We start from the raw sequence: 27,784 nt of genomic DNA on the forward strand, positions 1-27,784 counted from the left end.
CTGTTATTAGTGGAATCTCTATGACTACAGAGACCTTCTGCTTCTGTGTGGTTCGTTCAAGGAATGTGTTAATTTCTACTAAGGCGTTTAGTCCAAAAAGGGTCACTGTAGTCAGGAGGACTGTAGCTTATAAGAATGTCATGTATTATTTTAAAGAATGCAAACATGCAACTTGGCCTGCTGCTGTTGTTGCTGTTGCTCCCCGTTCTTGTGTGTCAGATTCCTAGAAACACCCAGGAGAACCTGTATATGCCCGGAAACCCCACTGTTGGTGGGATCCTTTCTGTAATACCAACATACAACTTGATACACAGTTTTACAGACCATCCAGATACGATGCGTGATGTGATTAGGTAAGTTCTTTATTGTTCCATAGTCATAAGGCTCATTCACAAATCATGTCTAGAGGGGCAGAAATTGGCATGAATGATGAAATCACACGTGAAATTTTTCTTCAATAGTCCAAAGTAATGTAGAAAAGGAGGACAACTCTGAGCAGCTTGACATGTTCAGGGTCAGCAACTACCTCTCTCAAGTGTTCTCACTGTATTGTATGCAATCACTCTTTATTACATGGCAATTCACTGAAGTGTGTCATGAGACATTCCTTTGAAGTCCTTGTCTATTGGCGAAATTTGGCTGCGTGATCAGGGACCTTGGTGCAGTGGCTCATGACACACTTCAGTAGATTGCCATGAAATAAGGGTGATGAATATACGAATGCTACACAAACTACTTATTAGGGAGATAAATGTATAAAAAGAGGAAATCCAGAAATTTATGTGATGCAACATATATTTAAGTCCTGAATGGTCACCACTGCTGGACAGTGGAAACAGAGAAGTGAAAAAATCCTTGACAGGGAAGGGACCTGCAAACATGCAAAATGAAGGAAGGAAGAGAAGAGGGAGGATAAGATATAGCTGGGAAGACACCGTTTTAGAGAAATGAGGACCAGACATTTATAGAGTTTTACATATATGATAGATTTTTACATAGACGATAGGTTTTATTAAGATCCAGTTTCAAATCCCTGCTCAGCCAGAAAAATTCATGGTTAACAGTGGGGCAGTCAATAGCTCTTAGTCTCACCTCACAGGGTTGTTATGAGGACAAAAAGAAGAAAGAAACAATGTACAACATTCTGAGATTCTTGGAGGAAAGGCAGCAATAAATAAGTAAGTAGGTATATAAATAAATAAATAAATAAATAAATAAATAAATAAATAAATAAAGTAGCAAGCAAGCAAGCTAATCATGGGCCGTGTTACATTCTGAGATGTCCTTGATGGATTCCTAGTCTCCCATACGACCAGAGATGGCTATTTCCTGTTGTGTCACACACTTGGAAGGATGCACTGGGAGACTTCCCAATTGTTTCGGAGATGTGTGTCCTCACTAACATACACCTCCTGATTACACTTCTAATGAGGAGGAAAATCAGCATCTAAATATGCATGTTTGGTGATCACAAATGGTCTTACTTATCTCAGAGCTAAAAGCTCCCATGATGTGACATTGTTTGCATATCTAAAAAAGCATGGAACTGTCCAAGATGAGGCTTTTCACAAGTCAGTTAGGAGTAGAGAGCAGTTGCTCCTAAAAACCAAATGTCATCCCTCCTCCTTTCCCTTTCTCTTACTTGAATTTATCTATCATTCCCGTGCACAACTTATGTTTGTCTCCTTGTCGTAGCAGAGATTCTTAATGATTGTAAATCATTGTGTATGTGGTCCTAATGACAGTGCAGGAAATATTTTATCTGAATTTAAGTACTACCAATCTCATTGCAGCAAGAATTTCCAACATTTTCAGCATGTCCTGTCTTTGATTTTTGCAATTCATGAGATCGATCAGAATTCCAGACTCTTGCCTAATGTTACCCTGGGATTTCACATCTATGACAACCTGTTTAACTCATGGAGTACATATGAGAGTGCCTTGAGTCTACTGTTCACACAGCAAAGGAATATAACCAACTACAAGTGTGATAGAAAAAAACATGTGTTGTCTGTTATTGGAGGGCTTACTGAAGAGACTTCCATTCAGCTGGCCCCAATTACCAATGTCTACAAGATTCCTCAGGTACATTACTGATCTTCCTTAATGCCTTTCCATTTAATGATGCTCATTGGATTACATGCAAATTAAATAACTGTGGATCGAGACCCACTAAGTGGGTTGCGAGTCAATTTCAGATGGGTCCTCATTCATTTCAATGTGTATTTTATTTTTAATAGACTTGATGCTACCATGGGATGTGACTGTATCTGCGGAAATATTACAGATATGTGCTTTTAACAGACTGCTATGTATATGCTTTTAGCAATGATCATCAATGGGGCTTAGTCCCAGGTCAGTGTCGATAGGATTGGAGCCTGTTTGGGGAACTTTTTTAAACAGATCAGCAACTGCTTAGGATAGTTCCTTATTTTAAATACATTTTTAGCTTGAAATGTTAATTTACTTCATTTATTGATTTGATTTGGTCATATGGGGTGTGTGAGAAAAGTTTTCCTGCTTGATGATGTCACTTCTGGGCATGACATCACTTCTGGGTTAATGACATCACTTCCAGTGGTTCCTGACAGACTGTCATTCTAAAAAGCAGGTGTTAAAAAGTTTGAGAACCGCTGGTCTGTTGGGTTCCCTTATGTGTTCATGAAGAGTAGAAAGGAAGTTTGCCTGACTCTTTTCATTGTGCTCATGATTTCTAGCGTAAATCAGTTCCTGGAATGACACATTATTCATAAATAACAGAAATTTACTCAACATAATAGACTAAGAAAGGGAAATACTGTTTGGAATACTTTAAAAATAAAAATTTAAAAACCTGAATATTAAGAACTTCCAACCCAATCGTGAGCTGCCTGGAGCTTGCTGCCTTTTGGTCACCACTAAACAAAAGGCGCTCGTATAGGGTGAGCAGCCATGCATGAGCGGCTTGGATTCTGCGGAGCTTGGCTACGCAGACCTGCCTCTCCCTCTTCCCCTGAAATGCCTCTTCCTCTCCCCCTGGTCATGACTCCCCACTCCCCAGAACACCTCCTATGCCCCCAACCACGTCCCCATTTCCCATTCTGCAGCCCAGCAATCGGGGAAACTGCCAAGCCGCGGAACCTGGGCGCGTGCTGCAAGCTGGCACAGCTCCTGCCAGAGCTCGGCTAGCTCTGGCGGGAGCCCGGCAGTAAGCCACGCAAACGTGCCTTATGGAACGTTTGCAACTGAGGTCCGCGGCACAGAGCTGTACCGTGGACCTCAGGATCGGGGTCTTAATATTACTAGAAAACTAGAAACAATCATATCACTTTAGAATAGTGGTTCCCAATTTTTTTTAGCATGATTACCCACTTTTTAAAACAACACCCTTTCAGGACCCACCTAGGTTCACCAGACTTGTAGGGAAAAAAAGGAGATCTAGAAATAAATAAAAAGGCTATTCTGAAACTAAGTACTGCTTGGTTGTTAAAACCTGGCTGATCCTGGTAATATTTATTTATTTATTTATTTATTTATTTATTTATACATACATACATACATACATACATACAATAACCAGAATGACTCATGAACATTTATCTCCCCAACATTACACATGCTTGCAAACTGCAGGAGGTCAGCTCCTTGCAAGGCAGTTAGTAGCTACAGTATCTGATTTTTTAACAGCTTCAGGCTTTGAGGCAATTAGTTAACTGATATTTCCATCACTCTTTGGCAACCCACCAAAAATCAGGTCACAACCCACCAGTGGGTCCCAACCCACAGTTTGGGAACTGCTGCTTTAGAAGTTTCTTGTTATTTCAATAACTTCTTATGTGCCTCACTTCTCCCATTAGCTCTCTTATAGTACATCTGAGACTATTCTGAGTGGCAAAATGGATTTTCCTTCTGTGTACCGGATGGCACCAAGGAAAGGGACTTATTATACAGGGATTGTCCAGCTTCTTCTGCACTTCAGATGGACATGGGTTGGCCTCATTGTCTCAGATGAAGAAGAAGAAAGCTTTGTACAGAACCTTGTGTCTTTGCTTGATCAGAATAGCATTTGTATTGCCTTCCTGGAAAAGGATGACAAATCCGTGTCTGAATTGCAGGAAGGTTTCACTGGAAACATTTATAAAATAAAGGAAGTGTTTGTATTAAGTAAGGCCAATGTGATTATTCTCAGTGGGACACAACTGTTTCAGATTGCTTTAGCATACATCTTACATACTTCTGAACTGGACACAAGGATCCAGAACATACAGAAAGTTTGGATCGTGCCATCTGAATGGAGATTTCCTTTCTTGCCCTCAAGGCAAGTAATCGGTGAAAACATTTTTCATGGTGCCTTGTCCATCACACCCCACAAAATTGCAGTGCCAAGATTCCAGAAGTTCCTTCGTACCTTGACGCCTGACAAGTCACTTATGGATTTTATCCACTTCCATTTTGATGACACACTCTATTGCTCTCTTCTCAATGTAGATCATTTCCAGAAAGAAAAATGTGCAGAAGAGGGGAATCTAGAGGTCATTTATATGGGAGCTATGAGTGGTGAGAGTTACAATATCTATAATGCAGTCTATGCTATAGCAAATTCTCTACATGTGATATACCTCTCCAGAGAAAAAGCAAAACTGCCTAAAGGCAAATCCAAACATCTGAATGTTCAGCCATGGCAGGTAAAATAATCACTGTAATTCATTGGTGAAAAATCATATTGAAGAGATGGATGGAAATATTTAGCAAAGTTATTGCTAGGAAACCTTTGAGTTAAAATAAAAGGATGATGATGTTGTTGATGGACACAGAAGCGCATGTTATTTTGTTTTAAATTTGTATATAAATATAGAAATGAGGGAGTTTCATCCATTCTGCAAGTTAATTTAAGATTAAAATTCACAGGGAAAACATCAAGTAAACATAATTCAACAGATGGATACCAATTCTACTATATACTTAAAAAATATATGGCCCTGTCCTATGGGCATATTGCTACAGTGGGATGAACACCCCACTGTTGCAAAAGGCCCAGAAGTAGATGGAGTAGTACACCGCCATGATACTGCCAGTAAGTGGGTGGCAGGGGTATGTTGCAAGCAAAGAGGGGAAGGGCAGGGAGGTTTGGGGGTGTATCACAGAGGCAGGACACTGGATCGAAGGTGGATTCCAGCAGCACTGCCATGCACCAGAGTCCGATCTCCTCCCCTTTTCCCTGTCCCTCCCCTTTTCTCTCCTATTCATCTGGTGCAGGTCTGAGCAGACCTATAGGCCTTGACAGGGCCTATGGAGAGGTACAGGAAATTACTTTTTGATTGCTTCCCCACAATAGTATGCAGCACACACCTCAATGGCACAACTGCATGCTACAGTATGATAGGGGTTAGGATTGGGCTGTAAGAAATCTTGGTTAGCAGGTTATAGCTAAGTAACCCACATGGCCCATGTTATCCACGGGTTCAGAATACACTGAATTGATCATCTGCGGATTCTGGGCCCACTTGGTAGGTCAAACCTGTACCTTCTGGAGCTGATGGGAGCTGGGCTGTGTGTGTTCTGAGGCCTCACTGCATGTGGCCTGCATGCTGCCTCCCTGGCTCTCAGAAGGCCCTGGAAGACCAAAAATTGTGATTTCTGGTTTTTAGTTGGAAGGCCTTCTGGAGACTCAGTGCTGGTCCGGCCACATTCTGAGTATTGCAAATGCTCAAATACGCAGACTTCATCATCCACAGATTTTGACACCCATGGGGGTTCTGAGAAGAGAATACTGGCGGATACAGAGAGTTCCTCTGTATTGCTTTTTATTTTTAAAAAATCAGAACCAACAGAGAACCAATTATTTAAGAAGGATTCTACTTGTTCAAGCCCATCCCTTAATGTCAAATATTTGGTCACCTTTGAGAGTTCTGCGATATTCCATCTAGCAACTCCTTTAATGGTGGACTGGAATTGTCTTGTCAATTATTTGCAGTTGGAATTTTTTGCTGCATATCTGTAGAACCCAAAACAAAAATTTCCCCATTCTTCAATATCAGGAAATAGCTGAATTTCTTCTGCGTCAATGTACACCAGGATGAATGCTTTTTTACCCTCCAGCAGGTGCATGATATAGTCAGAAATTATTCACAACAGTGATCCCTATGTGAGCAACTATACACCCTTTCTTCCAATTCAAAGCCTCCTTCCATTCACCCAAACCCAACGTCCAATCCCCTCTACCATCCATCATTTGTTCTGACCTGCTTGCTGTTGCTTCTCCAAGCATGTGGCTGTGGCAGCATAAAGCTGGAAAGGAAGGATGTCGCTGTCTGAGCTTCCCATACCCCTGCAATATCTGGAGCTCTGGTTTGCAACATCATCTACCAAAGGAAGCTGGGCTTAGTTCAACCCAGTGCCAGTGTTTCATGTCTTAGTGGCATGGTGCCAGCAAAGAGCATGACTTCAAACTGACAAGATGGTACAGTACATTACCTGGATTCTATTATGATAGAATTCACAAATGCTGTAATAAAATGATACAGAATTGAATAAGTACTGTATAGAGATCATATAGATTCCATTTCAGGTAGCTAATATCACTCTCTTTCCATTTAGCTCCACTCTGTATTAAAAAACCTCCACTTTAACAATGGAGCTGGACAGGAAATATTTTTTGAGAAGAGAGACTTGTCATCTGGGTATGACGTCATCAATTGGGTCTGTTCAGTCAATAAATCACATCCTTTGGCCAGGGCTGTTGGAGAGATTCTCCCAAGTAAAAAGTTTGCCATCAGAGAGGATTGGATTGCATGGAATAGGCGATTTAAAGAGGTACAAACAATTTGATTTTCTCTATTCCAAATGTGAAATGTTCAGGAGTAAAATGGTCCCTTCATCTGATATATCTTTCAAAGAAACTGTGGGGAAGGAGAGGGAGCAAATTGGATTCTTCTCATAACACTCAGAGAATTATTTTCCTTTTAAACTAACATCAGTTATATATCCGAAGCCTTTTATCCCAGCCTTAACTTTGTGTTTTAAAAATTCAAAAGTATAGCTAATATAGACAGACATATATTGGGACACATATGTCTGGGATGCATAAAGAACAGGTTTAAATGTCCAATACTGGGATGCATTTGACTGGGGCGCAGTTCTCCAGGGTGCAATGATTCTGTCACTCACAAACACAGACACACAGACAATATGCAATATCTGCATCCCTTCATCTAATCAGTTGATTATTTCCCCACCACCACCAAACTCAAATGTTTCTACTCAGTCCTCACTTTTTAAACTGTTGATCATTCTCTCTTTATTCACTGTTTGCTCCAAGTCTCTGTGATTCTGTTCTCAGCTGGTAGACACATCATGGGGCACCATTTCTAACTTCTCCTTGGAGCAGGCAGGCCCAACATAGGGCCCAATCCTATACAGCCCTACTGCTGACACAAAGCTCCAACGCCTACACTTGATATTGCAAGCGTGCCATAGCATCCAGTGAGAAGGGGCCACTGGCACTGGGCCTGCGCCAGTTGGTGTTGGGCCTCAACACTGTTGGGAGGGCCAGCCAGCACTCCTGCAGTGCCTGCAAGTAGTAAGAATTTTTGGGGAGGGGGTACTTGAGGAGGCATGGGGTGGGGAGAAGTCGGGGCAGGGGAAGAGCTATCCCAGGAGCGGATGAAACTGGCAGAGTTCTTATTCTCCAATTTGGGCTGCAAAACCTGACACAGAGGCTTTCAAGTCAGTGCTGGGAAAATAGCCGGGGCAGACTTGAGAAGCCTCATTGTGGGACCAGGGGTTTCCCCCGAGGAGACCTCCAGTGGTGCCGCTGGATGCAACTGTGGCCCATTATTGCGCCTCTGCACCTGGCAGAATTGCCAGGGATAGGATTGGGCTGACAGTCCACTGTCAAATGCTGCCCTGACTCACCTCTGTACAAGTCATCCAAATTTTTTTTGAGAGAATATGGACATCCAGCTCCTGACCTCATTCTGAAGCATTCCTATTTAGCATAACAGGACGTGTGGGACATGCTAGCATGTCCCACACTTCCAGTATTATTTAAAAGGATTGCACAAGGAAACAGAGAAGTGAGGGAACAAGGAAGAAAATTTCTGCCTTCCATAGTCTTTTTAACCACTTTTTTTTTAACCATTAGACACCTCCTCCTTCCAGATGTGTCGAGAGCTGCCATCTTGGACACAGCAAAAGAGTTCAGGAGGAGAAACCGATTTGTTGTTATGACTGTACAGCATGCCCAGAAGACATGATTTCTAATCGGACGGGTAAGAGAGTGGCTGGAATGATTGGGCAGCATTTCAAATATATGTCAATGGTGACATTTCTGAAATATGCTTTGATCTGGATTCCTGGTGAGAGAACACCTCAAACTATTTTTGATCATGATACACCAGTGGGGCACAGGAAATGCTCAGGTTGAGCTTGTCATTCCACTCTGGTCTTTCCAATGTGCATGCGACAATGATAGCAGGAAAGAATGTGGTCATAACTGATCAGAGAATTTAATGTTTCTTAATCTACTGCCCAATTCTATGAGTGCCCTGTGCCATTGGAACTTGCATTTGGGCTTCTCATGGTGGTTTCAGGTGTCATGCCTTGTGTCCAATGTGTCCCCTTAAACCTATGCTAGCTGTTTTGTTTGTGTAAGTCCAAAGAGACTCCTGGGGGCACATCATGGCCAGGAAGGAGAATAGGATCTTAGCATGCACGGCTTCTTCCAACATCCTCCCCTGCCACATATCTACCTGCTCCAGAGTAGGTTTATTGGCCCATTCCTGCCAGCCATGGATTTCCCACCTTCTGCACCATCGGTCATGAGCCACCAGCTTGGTGTGGCACAAAGTTCAACAGCATAAGGCCCTGATAGGATTGGTCCATTAATTTCACAGCAGATAACACTCTACATAGCAGAGTTACCAACTTTTTTTCCCCCTTTCAGATGCAGCTCATTGTATTCCATGCCCAGAAGATCAGCATCCAAACCAGAATCACCATCAATGTATTCCCAAAGTTATCTCCTTCCTCTCCTACCAAGAGCCATTGGGGATTGTTTTGGTTTCCCTTGCAATTTCCTTTGCTTTGATTACATGTCTGGTGATGCAAACCTTCCTCAAGAACTGGGATACTCCCATTGTCAAAGCCAACAACCAGAACCTCACCTGTGTCCTCCTCCTTTCTATCTTCCTTTGCTACTTTGCTTCCCTGCTATTTATTGGCAAGCCTGGGAAACAGTCCTGCCTTCTCCGGCAAACAGGTTTCAGCATTATTTTTTCTGTGGCCGTTTCCTGCATCTTGGCAAAAACAAGCATGGTGATCCTGGCCTTCATGGCCACCAAGCCAGGCAACAGGATGAGGAAATGGCTAGGGCAGAAAGTAGCCTACTCCATTGTTCTTTCCTGCTCTTCCATTCAAGCAAGTCTCTGTATTGCCTGGATGTCAATCTCTCCTCCATTTCCAGATGCTGACATGTATTCAGAGACAGGGCAAATCCTAGTGGAATGTAATGAAGGGTCTCCTTTCATGTTCTACTGTGTCCTGGGCTACATGGGTTTTCTGGCCACTATCAGCTACACTGTTGCATTCCTAGCCAGAAGACTACCAGATGCTTTCAATGAAGCCAAGTTCATAACCTTCAGCATGCTGGTCTTTTGCAGTGTATGGATTTCCTTTTTTCCAGTTTATCTCAGCACTAAGGGGAAAACTGTTGTGGCAGTGGAAGTGTTTGCCATCTTGGCCTCCAACACTGGGCTGTTAGCTTGCATCTTTTCCCCAAAATGTTATGTTATTATTCTGAGATCTGATCTCAACACCAAGAAAATGCTAACAGAGAAGAGGAATTAAAAGTGTTGTGATTATTTGTGTTCTCCAATATTCCTCTGATATTTATTGGCTTGAAACTAATGCAGGCTATTTGCTCTTTCTTTAGGGTGGTAGAAAGCTTTGGGTTAGTGCTGCAAATTTAGCATGGGGTGAGGAAATGAGAAAGCAGAATATTTAAATCATGGAATGTATTTTTAAAGCCTAGGTGAGCTACCGTATAACATTTGAATTAGGTCAAGATCCACAGTCCCTCTTTGAAGAAAATGAGTAAACCAAAAGTTGCCTCCAAGGAGTGGAAGTAGTTTCTGGAGGCCATTCTGTGGCCTGTGCAGGCCAATAGTTGCCAGCCCAGTGCAACCCAGGATGGGCCTCCAAAGGCAACATGGAAAGTCACTGGGGGAGCCTCTGGAGTCATCCATATGGACCCTCTGATTTCATGGATGGTTAAATCCATGGATATGGGACCGAAAAATGTGGATGTTCCGTGGTATGTACTTACCTGAAATCAAATCCCATTGGACACATTGCAGCTTACTTCAGACTAAATATGCATGGGATTCTGCTGTTAGATACATTACAAGGTTGTTGGGACTGCGTCAAGATAACACATATGAAGCCCTTAGCAAACTCAGAAAATACTATAGAAATGCTAACTGTTATTATTAGGTTACAAAGAAATGTCCACATTCTGTTTGGATTTTAAAATGTGAAGACATTTTAAAATGTGAAGAAGGGATCGCAGTGAGAGTGAGGAGGAGGAAGGGTGAAAAGGGAATTTTTTTCCACCTTGGTTATATATGTAAATGATACATTTGACTTGGCCAGATGAACTGGCACATTAATGCTGCTGTGACCCTTTGGGTTGGTGATGAGAGGCTTTGCTGATCATTGACTGACTGGAGTCTTAAGTCAAGGGGACACCTGTTTGATCATCCAGATCCCCTGGGGTAAGTTGACAGCTAGAGCCGTTTACCCTGTTTAGATCCTGCATGCTCTGTGGGCTTAATTTAGTGCCCTGCTGCAAATTTTACATTGTTAAATGTTTAATAAAGTGGACAATAAGTCCAAAGTCTTGATTTTACATGCTTGATTGGGGGTGTATGGGTAAAAGCAAAGGTAAAGTTTGTTCTTCATGTCCTGCAGTGGAAAAAGGATTTTGTGCATCTTCTTCTTCTACTTATGTGTACAAAAGGCCTTTGCTTAGTTTTGGTTTGAAACTGATGTTTGTGGACCAAACTATTTAACCAGTAATCTCTTCCTTTGAAAGATTATAATAAAAACTAATAAATTGTTTAGAAGAGACTGACAATGTGTGGCAGGTGAAAATTCTACCACTGAACCACAAATGCTTTTTTCCCCAAAAAGAGCTGAATATTTATTACATCTCCAAAGTCACAGACAATTCCAAGATCTAAAACTTCAAATACTTAAGTTCAAGTGTATTTTTAAAAAAATCATTCAACAAGTTTCTAGCCCTCATTAATCTTGAAAATAATGGAAAACACGGGTTATTAAACTTAGAAAGTAGAGATGTTCTGGGAGAAGTAACTAATGTTCCATGGTCCAGCAGAAACTGTAGCTGCCACTCATGAACCTGTGCAGTCAATTGAGCCTGAAGAAGAAGTCACAGAGGTGTTGAAACAAATGAAGCCAGGCAGTTGGTCTTCCTCCTGCTGGCACTGGGCCTGGCACCTGATCGGCATGGGCCCAGTGTTGGTGCTCCCTACTCTCCAGGTGCCATAAATACGCTTTACGGCACGTTTATGGCACCCAGTGCTGACTCTAGGTAAGTATAGGATTGGGACCTAAGTTGCCTTGAAGATTTATTCACAAAGGTAGGGTACAACACCAATGTATGGAGAAATGAAGGGTGCAAGCCTCCCTCTTTTGTGTATTGTAAAGTGATATGTGTTCTGTGTATTGTGTAATGTGTGTTTGTTTATATTTGTTTTTGGAAAACAATAAAAAATTTAATACAAGCAGAAATTAGCGGTGCAATCTTATCCTCCACTGGAACAGGAGAGCCAAGAGGCTTGCGCTGTATCCAGTGCAGGACAGGGGCCATAATCGGCTGAAACAGAGGCAAGGGGAAACTTTTCCCCTTTCCCCTGGGCAAGGAGCCGTGGCCCCTATGGGTCTCCTCAGACCCGTGTGGCGCTAGTTCAAGGAGAGCGGAGCAACTTCAAGCAGCAGGGCCAACTTTTAGAAGCATTAGGGCCAACCTATCCAACGAAGTGTTTGCCTCAGGCAGCAGACTGCAGATTGGAGGTTAGGACAGCATCTTTGCCTACTTGCTTCCACTGCTTTTCTTTCTCTGCCTGTTTCCTGCACTTAAAAAAGGAGAGGAAGAATGAGAGGACGAGGAAATGAGGGGAGAAGAGTTCTAAGCTAGAACATTGCAGATGGGAGGAGCACCTTGTTGAGTAAAGGGGGGGTCTGAAGATGTGCAGTTAAGAAAGAAGGTCTACTTAACATTGCTTGATTCATTTTGCTGGATGGTGTTATTGTAAACATGAGAGGATGGAAGGCATTTCCTCCCTCTGAATGTCTGTTTCTGGTTTGTCTGTTCTGCCACTGATGCACTAACACAAATCTATTTGGACCTGCACCAACTCTTTAGCAAGTGCAGGTCTGAGTAGACTCATTGTGCTGGCTGGGTCTTTCCCTGGGGCAAGGGGATGAAGGTCTCGTTACCTCAAGGAAACATCCAGCCTGAAAAATTCCCCCACTGGTTGCAACGGAAGTTGCACTGGAGCTGCCACTTTGGCTTTGGGGAATTTGCTCTGCATTGGGCTGCCCCTTACAATCTGTAACATCTCTTACTGTGCTACAAGAGCTTTCCATACATTAAGGAAGGAAATTAGATTATGAGGGAACTGGCCAATGAACTTCCATTCAGCTGTGAACGCTTTTCTATTCTACAGCTTCCCGATGTAGGCACCTGACAAGAAGCTATTTTGGGGTGGGGACAGAGGATACTTAACTTTCCCTTTACTCAATATCTGATTCGTTTTCTAAAGATGCAGGTTGAGAAAAGCTCTGAATGGCAAGACAGAACATCACAGAGTTCGTCCTACTCGGTTTCGGAAACCTTGAGAACTGGATTATTCTCCTCTTTTTTCTATTTCTGGCCGTCTATATTGTGACTCTGTCTGGAAATCTCCTCATTGTTACAGTGGTTGCAGCCGAACAGCACCTCCACACCCCTATGTGCTTCTTCTTGGCAAATCTGTCCTTTGTGGAGATCTCCTGTACCACCACTATATTGCCCAGAATGTTGGTCAGTTTCCTTACAGGAGACAAAACCATTTCCTTCTGGGGCTGCATTCTGCAGATGCACTACTTTGGTACCATGGCAGCCACAGAATGCTACCTCTTGGCAGCCATGTCCTATGATCGCTACCTGGCCATAGGCAGACCGTTGCATTATGCCACGCTGATGAGCGAAGGCACCTGCATCCTGATGCTTTTGGTATCCTGGACAATCGGGTTACTTCTGATCACCGTCACAATATACATGTTGCCACAACTCCTATTTTGTAACCAAAATACAATTGACCATTTCTTGTGTGATTTCACCCCTGTCGTCAGACTCTCTTGCAGCAACACACGTGTTATCGAAATGGCATCTTTCATAACCTCATCCATAGGACTTCTGCCCACATTTGTCATTACAGTCACATCCTATGATTTAATCATTAGCACAATCCTAAAGATCCCCTCCATCACTGGGAGGCAAAAGGCATTTTCCACCTGCTCGTCTCACCTCACAGTAGTTTCAATTTTCGATGGTTCTTTGATTTTTGTCTATATCTTACCAACATCCAGAAAATTCAGAGGCCTAAAGAAGGCCTTTTCTTGCCTGTACATGGTCCTAACCCCTATGATCAATCCTTTCATATACACTCTCAGGAACAAAGATGTAAAAGATACCCTGAGAAAAGCATTATGCCGGTTATTGGATTTTTCTGGGATTCATCAAAAGTGATGGATGCTGTAAATGTGAGAACCTACCTAATTAGGATTAAAGCTATCAAGACTATTAGTTGTGCATGAGTGTAACTTATCATATTGAAAATCTGTTTTTTGTACATTACATTGCTCTAATCAATAAAGGTGTGCTCCTGTATCATCAGAGGTTCTGTTCTGGAGCCCTCTGCGGATTCCTAAATCTGTTGCTAGGAGGGGATGCCTACTCCCACCCTCCAGAGGTGAAGGGAGCTCCTCTCCTCTTGCCTCTGGAGGGTCATCTGAGCCTAGCAGAGGCCGCGAATATCTATCAGACTGAGCCTCAGAGGTGAAAAAATGACACTTGTTTTTCGTAAAACCAGAAGTGATGTTTTGAATGCCTTACAAGGCATTAGCAGGCCTAGGGAGGCCCTGGACATGAACGACAAACAACCAGAAGTGACTTTTTCACCTCTAAGGCTCTGTCTGAGATAGGCAGAGACTGCAGGCAGACATCCACAGTCTATGCTGGGCTCAGAAGTCCTTCTGGAGGTGAAAGGAGCTCTGCCCTTGCCTCCAGAAGGGGCGCAGCAGGGACACAGAATTGATCTGTGGATAAGTGAATCTGAGGAAATGGGATCCACTGATACAGAGGGCCCCGTGTATACCCAATTACATTACATTCATTTCTAGGGGATTTGAAAGTATTTACTACTGCTACTACTATTAAGACAATAATCATATACAAAAAGGCAAAGCCAGGTTCAATAGATCACCATGAACAGATTATGGGTTTGTTTTCCATTGTGCCTTGATAGTCTTCACCTGGTTCAAGATGGTTGCATCTGATGGTTTACTCTCAAACCCTACTAATGGTTTGGGACTGAACTCTTGATTTGTTATGGAGCCCACATCCTCAATTACCTTGCAGCCAATGGTGAAAGAGGCTGGAGCTGTAGACTTTTCTTTATTCCAAACATATTTCTCTAACAAATTTCAAAACTACTACAAAACAAATTTCAAATTTGCTACACCAGTAATGTGTGGCCATTCAGGGGATTTTTTTTTTAAAGAATAAAAGAAGGGCAAGGCTTAAATGAAGCACCTAGCATGTGGGGGAAAGTTTGCTCAGATGAACCTAAGTTTTGACCTTCCTTGAAGCCTGTTGGGTCTGAGACTTCTTCCCATCAGTCCAATTAAAATGCCATGTGACTGGCTTCTGCCGCAGTCTTTTGATGTGAAAATGCAACATACACATGCAAACAGGCATGTCACACATCCATACATGTCACAGCAGCATGCGGTCACATAAAAGAGAGGAGGACTAGATAGAACATCCAAGTGGTCTTCTCCCGGACAACAACAGGAAAAAAAGCACAGGAAAAATAGTCGGATACAATCCTAGGCAGATTTTGTTCAGCTCAATATGTTGTGATCCAGTTTTAATCCAAATCACCATGACTAGTATCTATTGGGGTAAGGCAGGCAAATGTGATTTTTACACGTAGGATGAGAAGGATCGAAGCAGCAGAGTCCATAGTGAGGCATGGTGACCCTTAACCCTAGATTGTAAAGCCATTAGAAGTAAGTTTTAACTGCCTGATTTTATTAAAGGTCTGACTAAAGCACAGAAACACACAGAATAGTAAAGAGCTACTTGATTTTATTACTAAAGATGCTTGAGCCTCAGACTCTGAAATGTAACTCAGATAAGCACAGTTTTGGGCAGATAACCTTGGCAGAGGCAGATGTCTTGGCAAAAGCTTTTGCTAAGCCTGTGTTTCTGTAGCTTTTATTTTATTGCTTAGAAAGCTGTTTTGCTAGCTGAGACCATGGGGCCTCAAAGACTTGTGTTGATACGTTTTAGAATTTGGAAAAGGGAGTTGTGACTAGGGCAACAAGGAAGATAAGACTCCCCCTTTTCCAGAAGCACACATCTGCAAAGACTTTGTGATGCCAGGTGCCAAGGCTCACTTGTTTATTCTTCCAAGTTTTCAAAAGAAGGAAAAACACATATGGGGACATAGAATATATAGTCTTTGCCTTAAAGTGTAACCAACATATATAGGAAGACATGGTAATTATAGAAGTAAGTCTTAAAGAGCCAACATGCTTGATTTTAGGAAAGCCTTAAGAAAACAGACAGAAAGAAGTAACATCCTTATCGGATGGCGACTGATATAATGTCTAGCTAAGCTCAGACAGCTGCAGGAGACAAATTTAGAGAAGAATACATTTAATTAGATAAGCAAAGAACATCCTTGAGAATCACATTGCAACTGAAATAGAGAAATGAATGTGAAAGGGGGCTGGTGCAGGGAGAAAACAGTTGACTTGGCATGTAATGTCTGAGTAACTTGTTTGAAGGTAAATGGGAGAAGGATTTCTTAAAATTAAGTGTGATGCAGTGAAAGTTTGGCTGGTTTTATGTCAAAATATATGAAAAATCACAAGAAGCTGGCTGAAGCCTTAGCCATCCACAAAAGGGAAGAGGTCGCTTATATACACCACTATAAAGTCCTCAATGCCAAAGTACTCAAAGTAACTAGTCACAATAGTTATAATAGAATTAAGACATAGAGTAAAACATAAGAACATAAGAACAGCCCCACTGGACCAGGCCATAGGCCCATCTAGTCCAGCTTCCTGTATCTCACAGCGGCCCACCAAATGCCCCAGGGAGCACACCAGATAACAAGAGACCTCATCCTGGTGACCTCCCTTGCATCTGGCATTCTGACATAACCCATTTCTAAAATCAGGAGGTTGCACATACACATCATGGCTTGTAAACTATAAAGGATTTTTCCTCCAGAAACTTGTCCAATCCCCTTTTAAAGGTCTCCAGGCCAGACGGCATCACCACATCCTGTGGCAAGGAGTTCCACAGACCAACCACCTGCTGAGTAAAAAAATATTTTACATATATAGGCAAATGTGAAGGCAGGCAAATGTGATTTTTACACGTAGGATGAGAAGGATCGAAGCAGCAGAGTTCATAGAAAGGATTTCAAAACCCCTCCTGGTTGGGTCCTGATGGCCTCACTGAAATGGATACTCACCGATTGGGGCCTAACAATGCCAACAGGTTGTGGGGAGCAAATTCGTATTACAGGCCAGTACTACCCGGCAGCCCAATCCTGATCTGCCAAATGTGAAAGGTTGCCACAGTGTCAAAAATGGCTGCCGTGGCACACTGAGCACTCTGGGCAGCTGCCAGCAACACATTTGTCACCTTCCCCTGGGTAAGTAAGGTAGCCCTGCAATGGGGCTACTCAGCTCTGCACCATCGATTTAGCCGATATAGGGCTGTGGAATTGGTGTTGAGCTCGGCTGTGTCCCACCCTCACTCACCCCACTCCCTCCCCTCTCCATGCCTTTGCTCCACCCTCCACCCACCCTGGAACACCTCCCCCATGCCCCATCTTGCCTCTCCATTGCCCAGCACTTCACGTAGAGCACCAGGTGCCAGACTTCCGTCCTTCAACCATCGCTGTTCCAGTGCTAGGCTATCTCCAGCACTGGGCTGGCGGAATGCATCATCGATGTGCTTTACAGCGTCGGCACTGTGGATCAGGGCCTAAGTCCCCATGTGGAGATGCAGCAGTGCCAAAGGGGCACAGACTGTATCCCATGGGGGAGTTTTAGACCCACAGAGTATAGGTATGGATCATTCCCAGAATTATCTGGTGATGATCGTGGAACCTTCTGCATGTAAAACGTGTGCTTTACTACTAGCCCAACTATCTATGGTGAGATTTCCCTTTTTTGAAACATATACAGTACCTACTTCATGTCCCTTTTCCATAGTACAAAGGAACTGTGGAGAAGAAGCAAAGTCTCTGTGTCCTGGAGATTGTCACTTGGTTCGGAACAAACACCCTCCTAAAAATGTAGTGAAATTTCCATTCCAATACCAAAAACACAAAGCCAACAACCAATGTTAAACTTGATTTCACATATTATATTTTATGCTCCCATAGCATAAGTATTGTTTTTAAATAATGACTGCTTGCAGGAAAGAAAAGAAAAAAGGCCAACACATGCAACTTCTCATAAATTTGAGAAAACAGAGGGAAATATTCTTTCTGTCGACAGCAACTGTTACCCTGCACATGCCCGATCTTGTCTGATCTTGGAAGCTAAGCAGGGTCAGGCCTGGTTAGTACTTGGATGGGAGACTGCCTGGGAATACTGGGTGCTGTAGGCTTATACCATAGTCTTTCGAGACTGAAGGTTGCCAACCATAACAGGGCCTCCCATTTATCTGCAGGGGTTCCACTCCAGGACCCCCCACAGATAAGGAAACGCATGAATAATGAAATCCGTGGGTTTTGAGACCCTGTAATCCTCCAGAGGTGAGGGGACCCTCTGGGAGGTCTTAGAAGGTCATTTCCAGTTTTTTGTGAAAACTGGAAGTGATGTTTTAAGGCCTTAAAGGGCCTTCAGAGGGCCAGGGAAGCCCTGTCCGACCCTCTGACGACCTTTTAAGGCCTTAAAACATCACTTCCAGTTTTTACCAAAAAGTGGAAGTGATTTTCTAAGACCTTCCACAAGCCTTAGAAGACATTCTGAGGTCTATGGAGGCCACACATGGCCTTCCTGACCCTTCGAGCACCCTCTGGGAGCTGTGCTCCCCTCGCCTCTGGAAGGTCCATGTGGGTTCAACCCACGAGTTTGGGAACCTGCAGAAGCTGAAATCCTTGGGTTTCAAATTCATGGCTACAGCGGGCCCACTGCATTTATCATAGTAACTTTTTTGCAGGAGGTCTCCTTTGCTGCCATTCATGATGGGAATTAATTTGCTTGCCTTCTGGGAGCAATAAGCAAAACCTTCACTATGATAAATTAGAGTACAGCAACAACAAGATATAAAAGAGAATTAATGGAACAGTGTTTTAGAATTTTACGCTAAATTCCGGAGGGACAGCAACTCCAAGGACTAATAATAATAGAGGTATTTCTATACCGCCTTTCTTGGTCCTCAGATTTCTCCTTAGACTTTATTCAAGGCAATTTACATAGGCAGGCAATTTAAATCCCCTTAGGGATTTTTACAATTTGAAAGAAGGTTTCTATCTTTCAAGAAACCACAACATTCAGATGTTTCTTTCTTGATCTGGTCACACATTCTGGCCTCCATCCTCCCACGCTCAGAGCAGATGGAATAGCTCAGTTCAGCTTATCAGCTGCTTCAAGGTCGCACAGTGCTGGTGGGCCTCGAACTGGTGACCTTCGGATGGTATCTTCAGGCAAATGGAGGCTCAACTCTCTAGACCAGATCTCCTGCCAGACCTCCTGCCACTCCTATGAGTGTGTTTATTTATGCTCTACAAATAGTTTAAGTAACAAGTTCCATTATTTGTATGTACAATGAGAATTATCCCTCTCCTTTGGCACTATATAAAATCAACGACAAAAAATCTAATCATTACTGTGTGGATAAAATAGAAAAAAGGGAATATGAGTCAGGTTCCTTGGCCTCTGAGTTGGGCAGCTCAATCCTACCAAATTTCCCCTGTGCTGATGCAGCTGCACCAGTGGGGGCTACCATGCAACTCATGGGGGAATTTAGCAGGCAGAGGTCTTCTTGAGGTAAGGAGGCAAAGCCCCAGCTGCAGCTGCAGGTCAGCCCAGACCTGTGCCAGCAATATCGTTGACCTTTGCCAGTGGATCAGGTCCTGAAAGGGGATAGGATATGGCTCACGCTGGTGCCCCTCATCCTGCCCCCTTCCACGCCTTTTCTGCCCAAACCCACCTATGTCACTGCCCTCCTCACCCCTATGCTCTTCTTCTTCTTCCTCTCACCCTGAACATCTCCCTGGGCTGTTCCTACCTGCTCTGATGGGCAAGGATTGAAGGTGCACCTTTGCAAAGTGCTTTATGGCACTATTTTATGGCTAGCAGTGGTGGAGCCCACATTCTGATGGCATAATGCAAGCATGGGATTGGGCCAAAATCCATACTTAAGAGTAGAATTTTTTAATAGTTCAGCATTATGTCTGCATATTGAACCACCCAAGTACGTATTTGGGAGTGAAATCATGGTTTGAAGGGAGTTTGAAAACCATGGGTTGTGTTTACTATCTGCAGCAAACAGATTCATGATTAAGGCCATTTCCTCAACTTTCTAGCCTCTGCTTGCAAGATGACCAAAACAATACGCATCCCTTTTTGCATGCCCTCTGGGACCATCAGACTCAAATTACTGGAGAAAAGTGACAATTCTAAAATCATTAGTTAGTATTAGTCTCAAGATAGGCACTACTTTTGGAAATTAAATTGAGCCTGACTACTCCTTTTACTACTCTGAAGGGGGCAGAGATAGAGTGTGCCTGGCTGGGGCGTTGTTTATTAATTATAGTATCCCTTTAAGTAAGGAGTCTCCAAACTTTTTGGCCAGAGGGCCGCATTTAATTTCTGGCACGGTTTTGAGGGCCAGAAAAAAATATAAACATAAAATTTATATAAATAAATTTGAGATGGAACTTCGGTGTGTGAATAAATAAATAAATGGGCTCATTCATTCAACCTTTCTAGCCCTCAAAACACCCTCCAGATGCAACCAGAGCATGGTTCTAGTCATGTTTGGCAAAGTGGGCCAGGGAATTTCAGGGGACAAGAGGCTGGCTGTGGGCTGGATAGAAGCTCGCCACGGGCCGCATCTGGTCCCTGGACCAGGATTTGGAGACCCTTGCTTTAACTTATCGTACTTTGAGTCATCAACACAAAAAATAACCTATTCCACAGTAATGAAGAAGGCAGACATTTGCAATATCTAATATAGTTACCTTTTAACAATTTAAAACATGCTTGAAAAGTTAGCAAGAGTAGAGTAACCTCTATCGTAGTCAATAGGCCATCAGTGAGAGGAAACTGATTGTAAACAGTTATAACTTGCAGGCATTTCCTGCTTGTTGGTTTACTCAGGACAAAGTAATATTGAACTCCCAGCAAACTCCCAAGTAAGAGTGACTTTGACAAAGGTGGTGTCTCATTTTCCTTCCATTCTGACTCCATGCCACTCCTCAACAAGGCCATTTCAGAGCTGCCTCATGACTGCAGTGGCTCTGTTTCTTTATTTCCTCTGCATACTCTACCCCCTTCCACCAGCCTGGGAGATCTGCACCTTAAACTCTCAGTCTTGGGGAACCATCTCTGTGAAGCTTTCCAGATATTATCACAGTGTTTCCCATCCTGGGGATCCTGCCCCTCCCTCCAGGCAATGAAATACATTGAATTCCCCTTGAAGAGGAGTGGTAAGCAGTGGTGACAGCAGGATGGCAGCCATGGCATTTCCCGGTTCATGACACCCCCACCAAATAAGTTTAAAAGGGTGTTTTTTTGTTTTTTTTAAGATATACCAGATGGCGGCAATGGCTGCAGGCCACAAACCTAGGGACACGCTGCTACCATCACTATGTAAGTTCAAAAACCCCTTCTTTAACTTAGTCGGTGGTGGTGCAAAGTCAGAAGTGTTGTCACCACTGAGCCACCATTGCCCATAATGGCCCCGTAAGCACTTAATGGTTCTCTTACCTTTGTGTAAAAGTTAGGAACCACTGTCTTAGCCAAACCACAAAGCTCATCCTTCCTTAGATTCTATTCCAAGCCAAATGAACAATGTCTCATTTCCCCATAAACCGTTCTGCCCTCCCCCACCCCTCTGCCACAACGGTGCAGCCCTTCTGTGCCCCAGCATCCAGCAGGTTGGATTCAGCACCAGCAGGATGGCAGAGGCCTTCTCATTGGTGCTGCCTACTCACATGTTGTCACAAACATGCTTTACAGCACCTTTGCAACGGCTAGTGCTGGTGCAGCAACTGCTACCAAAATTAGGATTGGGTTTTTAATCACTGACCCAAGTGTGCACATATGGAAGTAATTGGCAGTGATGTGACAACATCCCCACATCACCGCCAACTACATCTGCGTTGCGAGCAACTTAGTGGGCCGCTTTTGAAGCACAACAAGAAAGCTGCCATATCAGTGGCTTGGCCTAGTGACTGACTTATATTGCTTATGAGTGGCGGGGGGTATGACTTCACAATTTTGCTGCCAACTCCTTTTCCTTTTCATTTGGAGGCTCAGGCCTCCAAATGAGAAGGAACAAGAGGTGGTGGTGCGCTCACGAAGCTGCACCCAGCACCTGTAAGCGTTTGAAGAATGTGGCTGCCATCTTGGCTTGCTCTGTGGTGGAACCTGAGGCAGCTGACCCCCATCACCCCCTGCTTGCTATGCCACTATGTTTTATCCTGTTGGAAACAGTGCAGGGGCTGTAACTCAAAAGATTAAAACTGAGCTAAGCATCGCTGAAATCCGTGAGACCCATTAGTTGAGACTAACTTAAGTCTTATTCATTAAAATGAAACTTAGTCATGACTTACTTTCTTAAGATAAACCTCAATTAAGTGTCTGGATGCCAATCCCTAATAGAGTATAGATCACAATTCTTTGCCTAGCAGGGGAAAAATATTTTAAAAAAATTTACATACACTTTGGGACATGTTTGCCTCTGTAGATTTTAATGATTGTCCCTGATCCAGCTTAGTCCTGATGCAGTCCCAATGAAAGCAAAATCCCACTGACAGCCAGTTCATTCTAAATAGTGTGTCCCCTTGCTTTGATAAGATTTTGCCATAACTAATATTAACTGTGTTGGGCCGCTTTATCCTTAAGCCATTTTGTTTAGAAATTATTTTGTTAATTGGAAGTATTTTATATTCTCTAGTGTAATAAGAGATTTATTACTGATTGTCTTCATCAATAAATTGATATTTCTGTTTCTTAAAGTGTTACTTTAAGTTATCATACAACCCAAACAATAAGCTTTTCCAGAATAATGGACAAAGGCACCTATTCTGAACTTTTGCTATCTGTATTATGTTTAAACTTAATCAATGAACCTTGCATGAGTTATAAGCAATAGTAGAGTAACTACTACAGTAGTCAGAATAAAATCAATGAGAATCAACTATTATGGAAAACAGTTAAAAACAGGGCCAGCCTTAGGAGCTACAAAGTCCAATTGGAAATGCTTTTGCGGGCCTTCTCTAATTTTGCAGGGCCCCCTCTACTAATTCTTTAGCTCTTGAATGGAGCCAGGCCAAGAAAAAGAAATCTGTTACTTCTGTGCTGGTGGATAGGACTCCTGGACCTTTAGTGGTTGTCCAGAATAGGCACCTGGGATATCAGTCACAGGAAGGGAGGGACCGTGTGCCCAGCTTGCAGTGCTCCCCGACTCTCGCCTGTCACTGCCCTGTCTGCAGCAGCTCAGGCTGGAGTGAGACGGGTAGAGGATGGTGCTAGAAGATGTGAGAGCATCTCACAGATGAGCGAGGCACACGTGCTGCTGCTGGCATGGCACCAATTTCAGGGCAATCGGAAGTAGCTGCGGCAGAAGGACAGTGTGGGGCCCCCACCATGCGTAGCACCCAACTGGGCGAAATTGTCCCCATTGCCTAAAAGCTGGCCCTGGTTAAGCTATGATATCTTTTAGCTATTCTTGCCTATTCTTTAGCTATCGTAGCTATTCGTATCTTTTGGGAGAGGCACCACATCAGTTTAAGTCGCTTTTATCCAATGGGCATAAGCATTGGTTAAAAGCGACTTAAACTGATGTGGTGCCAATTTCGCCCAGTTGGGTCCCACGCATGGCGGGTGCCCCACACTGTCCTTCTGCCACCACTGCTTCCGATTGCCCTGAAATTGGTACCATGAAGAGCATAAGAACATAAGAACAGCCCCACTGGATCAGGCCATAGGCCCATCTAGTCCAGCTTCCTGTATCTCACAGTGGCCCACCAAATGCCCCAGGGAGCACAACAGATAACAAGGGACCTCATCCTGGTGCCCTCCCTTGCATCTGGCATTCTGACATAACCCATTTCTAAAATCAGGAGGTTGCACATACACATCATGGCTTGTAACCCGTAATGGATTTTTCCTCCAGAAACTTGTCCAATCCCCTTTTAAAGGCATCTAGGGTAGACGCCAGCACCACATCCTGTGGCAAGGAGTTCCACAGACCAACCACACGCTGAGTAAAGAAATATTTTCTTTTGTCTGTCCTAACCCGCCCAACACTCAATTTTAGTGGATGTCCCCTGGTTCTGGTATTATGTGAGAGTGCAAAGAGCATCTCCCTATCCACTCTGTCCATCCCCTGCATAATTTTGTATGTCTCAATCATGTCCCCCCTCAGGCGTCTCTTTTCTAGGCTGAAGAGGCCCAAACGCCGTAGCCTTTCCTCATAAGGAAGGTGCCCCAGCCCCGTAATCATCTTAGTCGCTCTCTTTTGCACCTTTTCCATTTCCACTACGTCTTTTTTGAGATGCGACGACCAGAATTGGACACAATACTCCAGGTGTGGCCTTACCATAGATTTGTACAACGGCATTATAATACTAGCCGTTTTGTTCTCAATACCCTTCCTAATGATCCCAAGCATAGAATTGGCCTTCTTCACTGCCGCCGCACATTGGGTCGACACTTTCATCGATCTGTCCACCACCACCCCAAGATCTCTCTCCTGATCTGTCACAGACAGCTCAGAACCCATCAGCCTATATGTGAAGTTTTGATTTTTTGCACCAATGTGCATGACTTTACACTTACTGACATTGAAGCGCATCTGCCATTTTGCTGCCCATTCTGCCAGTCTGGAGAGATCCTTCTGGAGCTCCTCACAATCACTTCTGGTCTTCACCACTCGGAAAAGTTTGGTGTTATCTGCAAACTTAGCCACTTCCCTGCTCAACCCTGTCTCCAGGTCATTTATGAAGAGGTTGAAAAGCACCGGTCCCAGGACAGATCCTTGGGGCACACCGCTTTTCACCTCTCTCCATTGTGAAAATTGCCCCTTGACACCCACTCTCTGCTTCCTGGCATCCAACCAGTTCTCAATCCATGAGAGGACCTGTCCTCTAATTCCCTGACTGTGGAGTTTTTTCAGTAGCCTTTAATGAGGGACAGTGTCAAACGCTTTCTGAAAGTCCAGATATATAATGTCCATGGGTTCTCCCAAATCCACATGCCTATTGACCTTTTCAAAGAATTCTATAAGGTTCGTGAGGCAAGACTTACCCTTACAGAAGCCATGCTGACACTCCCTCAGCAAGGCCTGTTCATCTATGTGTTTTGAGATCCTATCTTTGATGAGGCATTCCACCATCTTATCCGATATGGATGTTAGGCTGACCGTCCTATAGTTTCCCGGGTCCCCCCTCTTTCCCTTTTTAAAAATAGGCATGACATTTGCTATCCTCCAATCTTCTGGCACCGTGGCCATTTTGAGGGACAAGTTGCATACCTTAGTCAAGAGATCAGCAACTTCATTCTTCAATTCCTTAATAACTCTTGGGTGGATGCCATCAGGTCCCGGTGACTTATTGATCTTTAATTTATCAATGAGGTCTGAAACATCTTCTCCTTTAACCTCTATCTGACTTAACTCCTTGGTCAGGAGGGGCCGTTCTGGCAGCGGTATCTGCCCGAAGTCTTCTGCTGTGAAGACAGATGCAAAGAACTCATTTAATTTCTCTGCCATCTCTAAGTCTCCTTTTATCTCCCCTTTCCCTCCCTCACCATCCAGAGGGCAAACCACTTCTCTGGCGGGTTTCCTGCTTCTAACATATTTGAAGAAGCTTTTATTATTCCCCTTAATGTTGCTGGCCATGCGTTCCTCATAGTCTCGCTTGGCCTCCCGTATCAACTTCTTACATTTCTTTTGCCACAGTTTATGTTCCTTTTTATTCTCCTCATTAGGGCAAGACTTCCATTTATGGAAGGAAGCTTCCTTGCCCTTCACAGCCTCTCTAACTTGGCTGGTTAGCCATGCGGGCACTCTCCTGGATTTAGTGGAACCCTTCTTTCTTTGCGGTATACACCTCTGCTGGGCCTCTATTACTGTTGTTTTAAGCAGCCTCCATGCACTCTGGAGAGATTGGACTCTTTTTACCCTCCCTTTCAACCTACTTCTAACCAGCCTCCTCATTTGAGGGAAGTCCGCCCGTCGGAAGTCAAGGGTTTTTGTTAGAGATTTGCCTGGTATTCTTCCCCCAATGTGCATGTCAAAAGGGATCGCAGCATGATCACTGTTCCCCAATGGCTCAGTAACGTTTACATCTCTAACCAGGTCCTGCATACTGCACAATATTAAATCCAGAGTCACCTGTCCTCTGGTGGGCTCTGTGACTAGCTGCTCTAAGCCACAGTCATTTAGCACGTTAAGAAATCCGGTTTCCTTATCGTGACCAGAACACAAATTGACCCAGTCAGTATGAGGATAATTGAAGTAATAAATAGTTACTTCATTTATTCATAAGAATAGTTCATAATATTCATAATAATAGTTACTTCATTATTCATAATAATAAATAATTGAGGTAATAAACAGGCATGACACTATGATAGCAAAATTCTATTCAATTCCTAATGCAGGTTGGAGAAGAGATGAATGAGACTGAAATCACTGAATTTGTCCTCATTGGATTTTCTGACTGGCCCAAAACGAAGACGGGCTTAGCAGCATTCATGGCCGTTGTGTATTTAGTGACCATATTTGGAAATGGACTGATTGTCTTGGTGGTCATAGCTGAGCCTCAACTCCACAATCCTATGTACTTTTTCCTTTGCAATCTATCCATCATTGATCTCAGTCTCTCTACAATTGGCGCCCCACAAGGCATTGCCAATTGCTTGATGGACAGACCTGTCATGTCTTTTGCTATGTGTTTTACTCAAATCTATACTGGCCTATATGTTGGATCCACTGAATGTTTCCTGCTGGCAGTCATGGCTTACGACCGCTACGTTGCTGTTTCCGATCCACTACACTATACGATTGTCATGAACTGGAGAGTTTGCATTCTGTTGGCTGTTGCATCATGGACAGTTGCCTTCTTATTGTCTATAGTTCCCTGCCTTGCAAACCCAATCCATTTCTGTGGCTATAATGAGATAAATCATATTGGTTGTGAACTCCCAGCCCTCATGAAGTTGATCTGTTCAGACATGGATGTGGAGCAATTGATCATGTATTTTACCAGTACTCTCACTGTCCTCTTTCCCTTCTGCTTTATTCTCTTTTCCTATTTACGTATCTTTGTGGCCATTCTGCGAATCCACTCAGCTGGTGGCAGATGGAAAGCTTTTTCTACATGCGGATCTCACCTGGTTGTGGTAGCCGTGTTATATGCAAACTATCAAACCTCAATCAAAAGAAACCCAAGATAGCGACATAGTTATTTCTTTCTTTAATTTAGTAATAATACCAATGTTAAATCCTTTAATTTATACATTGAGAAACCAGGAAGTGAAATCTGCACTGAAACGACTCACAAGGAAGAAACTGTGAAGTATGTCTCAGGGAAAGTGTCAATCTCAACATCTTTTTTCCTAGCCAACATTCTTCTTGTTCAACTTGCTCATGCTCAATAGTCAATACAAAACTCAGATTTTGAGCTAGCCCAATCCCAGCAGTCAGCCTTTTATATTTCTTCAAAGACTGATTGTATTGGATGGTAGTCACTATGTGATTGAGGGTGAAAAATAAAATGTGAGACTCTCATCAATGCCTAATATTTTACTACTGAAAACAATGATTTTCAGGATGTTTATCCATGGGCAGCCCAATCCTATCCATAGCAGCTCCACCGGATGAGGTGTGCCAAAATGGCTACTGCAGTGGTACCGCTGGGGCCACCAGAGATCTCCTTGTCCCCTTCCACTAGGGGACAAAAGTCCCCTTCCACTAGGGAATGCACCAAGGTCCACAATGTCCTGCCCTCCCCCACCCTCCCCATGCCCCCACAGACCAGTGGTGTAGCTAAGGGGGTGTAGGGGTAGCAGTTGCACTGGGCATCAAGCTTTAGGGAGGCAGCAAACTGAGCTTGACACTAGTGAGCAAAATTGTGAAATCTTGGTATGTATGAAGACCACCATGTTATATAGCATTGGAAAGGTAATTTAATGCAGAGTGCAAAGAAACAAACCCATGCACCCCAAATTAAGCACACAAAATCAAGGCTTT

At 43.5% G+C, this 27,784-nt stretch overlaps 2 protein-coding genes and 1 pseudogene across 2 annotated transcripts; all 3 read left to right on the plus strand.

Annotated features, from left to right (window-relative positions):
- Nucleotides 1-336: 336 nt before the first annotated feature.
- On the plus strand, nt 337-9,825 carry LOC136652708 (vomeronasal type-2 receptor 26-like). The gene is made up of 5 exons (XM_066629629.1): nt 337-353; nt 1,794-2,085; nt 3,837-4,664; nt 8,123-8,249; nt 8,924-9,825. The coding sequence occupies exons 1-5, from the start codon at nt 337-339 to the stop codon at nt 9,823-9,825; spliced, it is 2,166 nt and encodes a 721-aa protein (XP_066485726.1).
- A 3,331-nt stretch (nt 9,826-13,156) lies between these two features.
- Nucleotides 13,157-26,988, plus strand: LOC136652709 (olfactory receptor 13H1-like). The gene is made up of 2 exons (XM_066629630.1): nt 13,157-13,276; nt 26,194-26,988. The coding sequence occupies exons 1-2, from the start codon at nt 13,157-13,159 to the stop codon at nt 26,986-26,988; spliced, it is 915 nt and encodes a 304-aa protein (XP_066485727.1).
- Nucleotides 17,843-17,962, plus strand: LOC136655112 (5S ribosomal RNA; annotated as a pseudogene).
- Nucleotides 26,989-27,784: the final 796 nt, after the last annotated feature.

The sequence above is a fragment of the Tiliqua scincoides genome, chromosome 5 (assembly GCF_035046505.1).
Source record: "Tiliqua scincoides isolate rTilSci1 chromosome 5, rTilSci1.hap2, whole genome shotgun sequence".
NCBI lineage: Eukaryota > Metazoa > Chordata > Lepidosauria > Squamata > Scincidae > Tiliqua > Tiliqua scincoides.

Coding starts and splice junctions, on each gene's coding strand:
- LOC136652708 (XM_066629629.1), top strand. Junction 2,086..3,836: donor ATGTCTACAAGATTCCTCAG/GTACATTACTGA, acceptor TTCTCCCATTAG/CTCTCTTATAGTACATCTGA. Junction 8,250..8,923: donor CATGATTTCTAATCGGACGG/GTAAGAGAGTGG, acceptor TCCCCCTTTCAG/ATGCAGCTCATTGTATTCCA.
- LOC136652709 (XM_066629630.1), top strand. CDS start 13,157: ATGGCAGCCACAGAATGCTACCTCTTGGCAGCCATGTCCTATGATCGC. Junction 13,277..26,193: donor CCTGCATCCTGATGCTTTTG/GTATCCTGGACA, acceptor TTCCTAATGCAG/GTTGGAGAAGAGATGAATGA.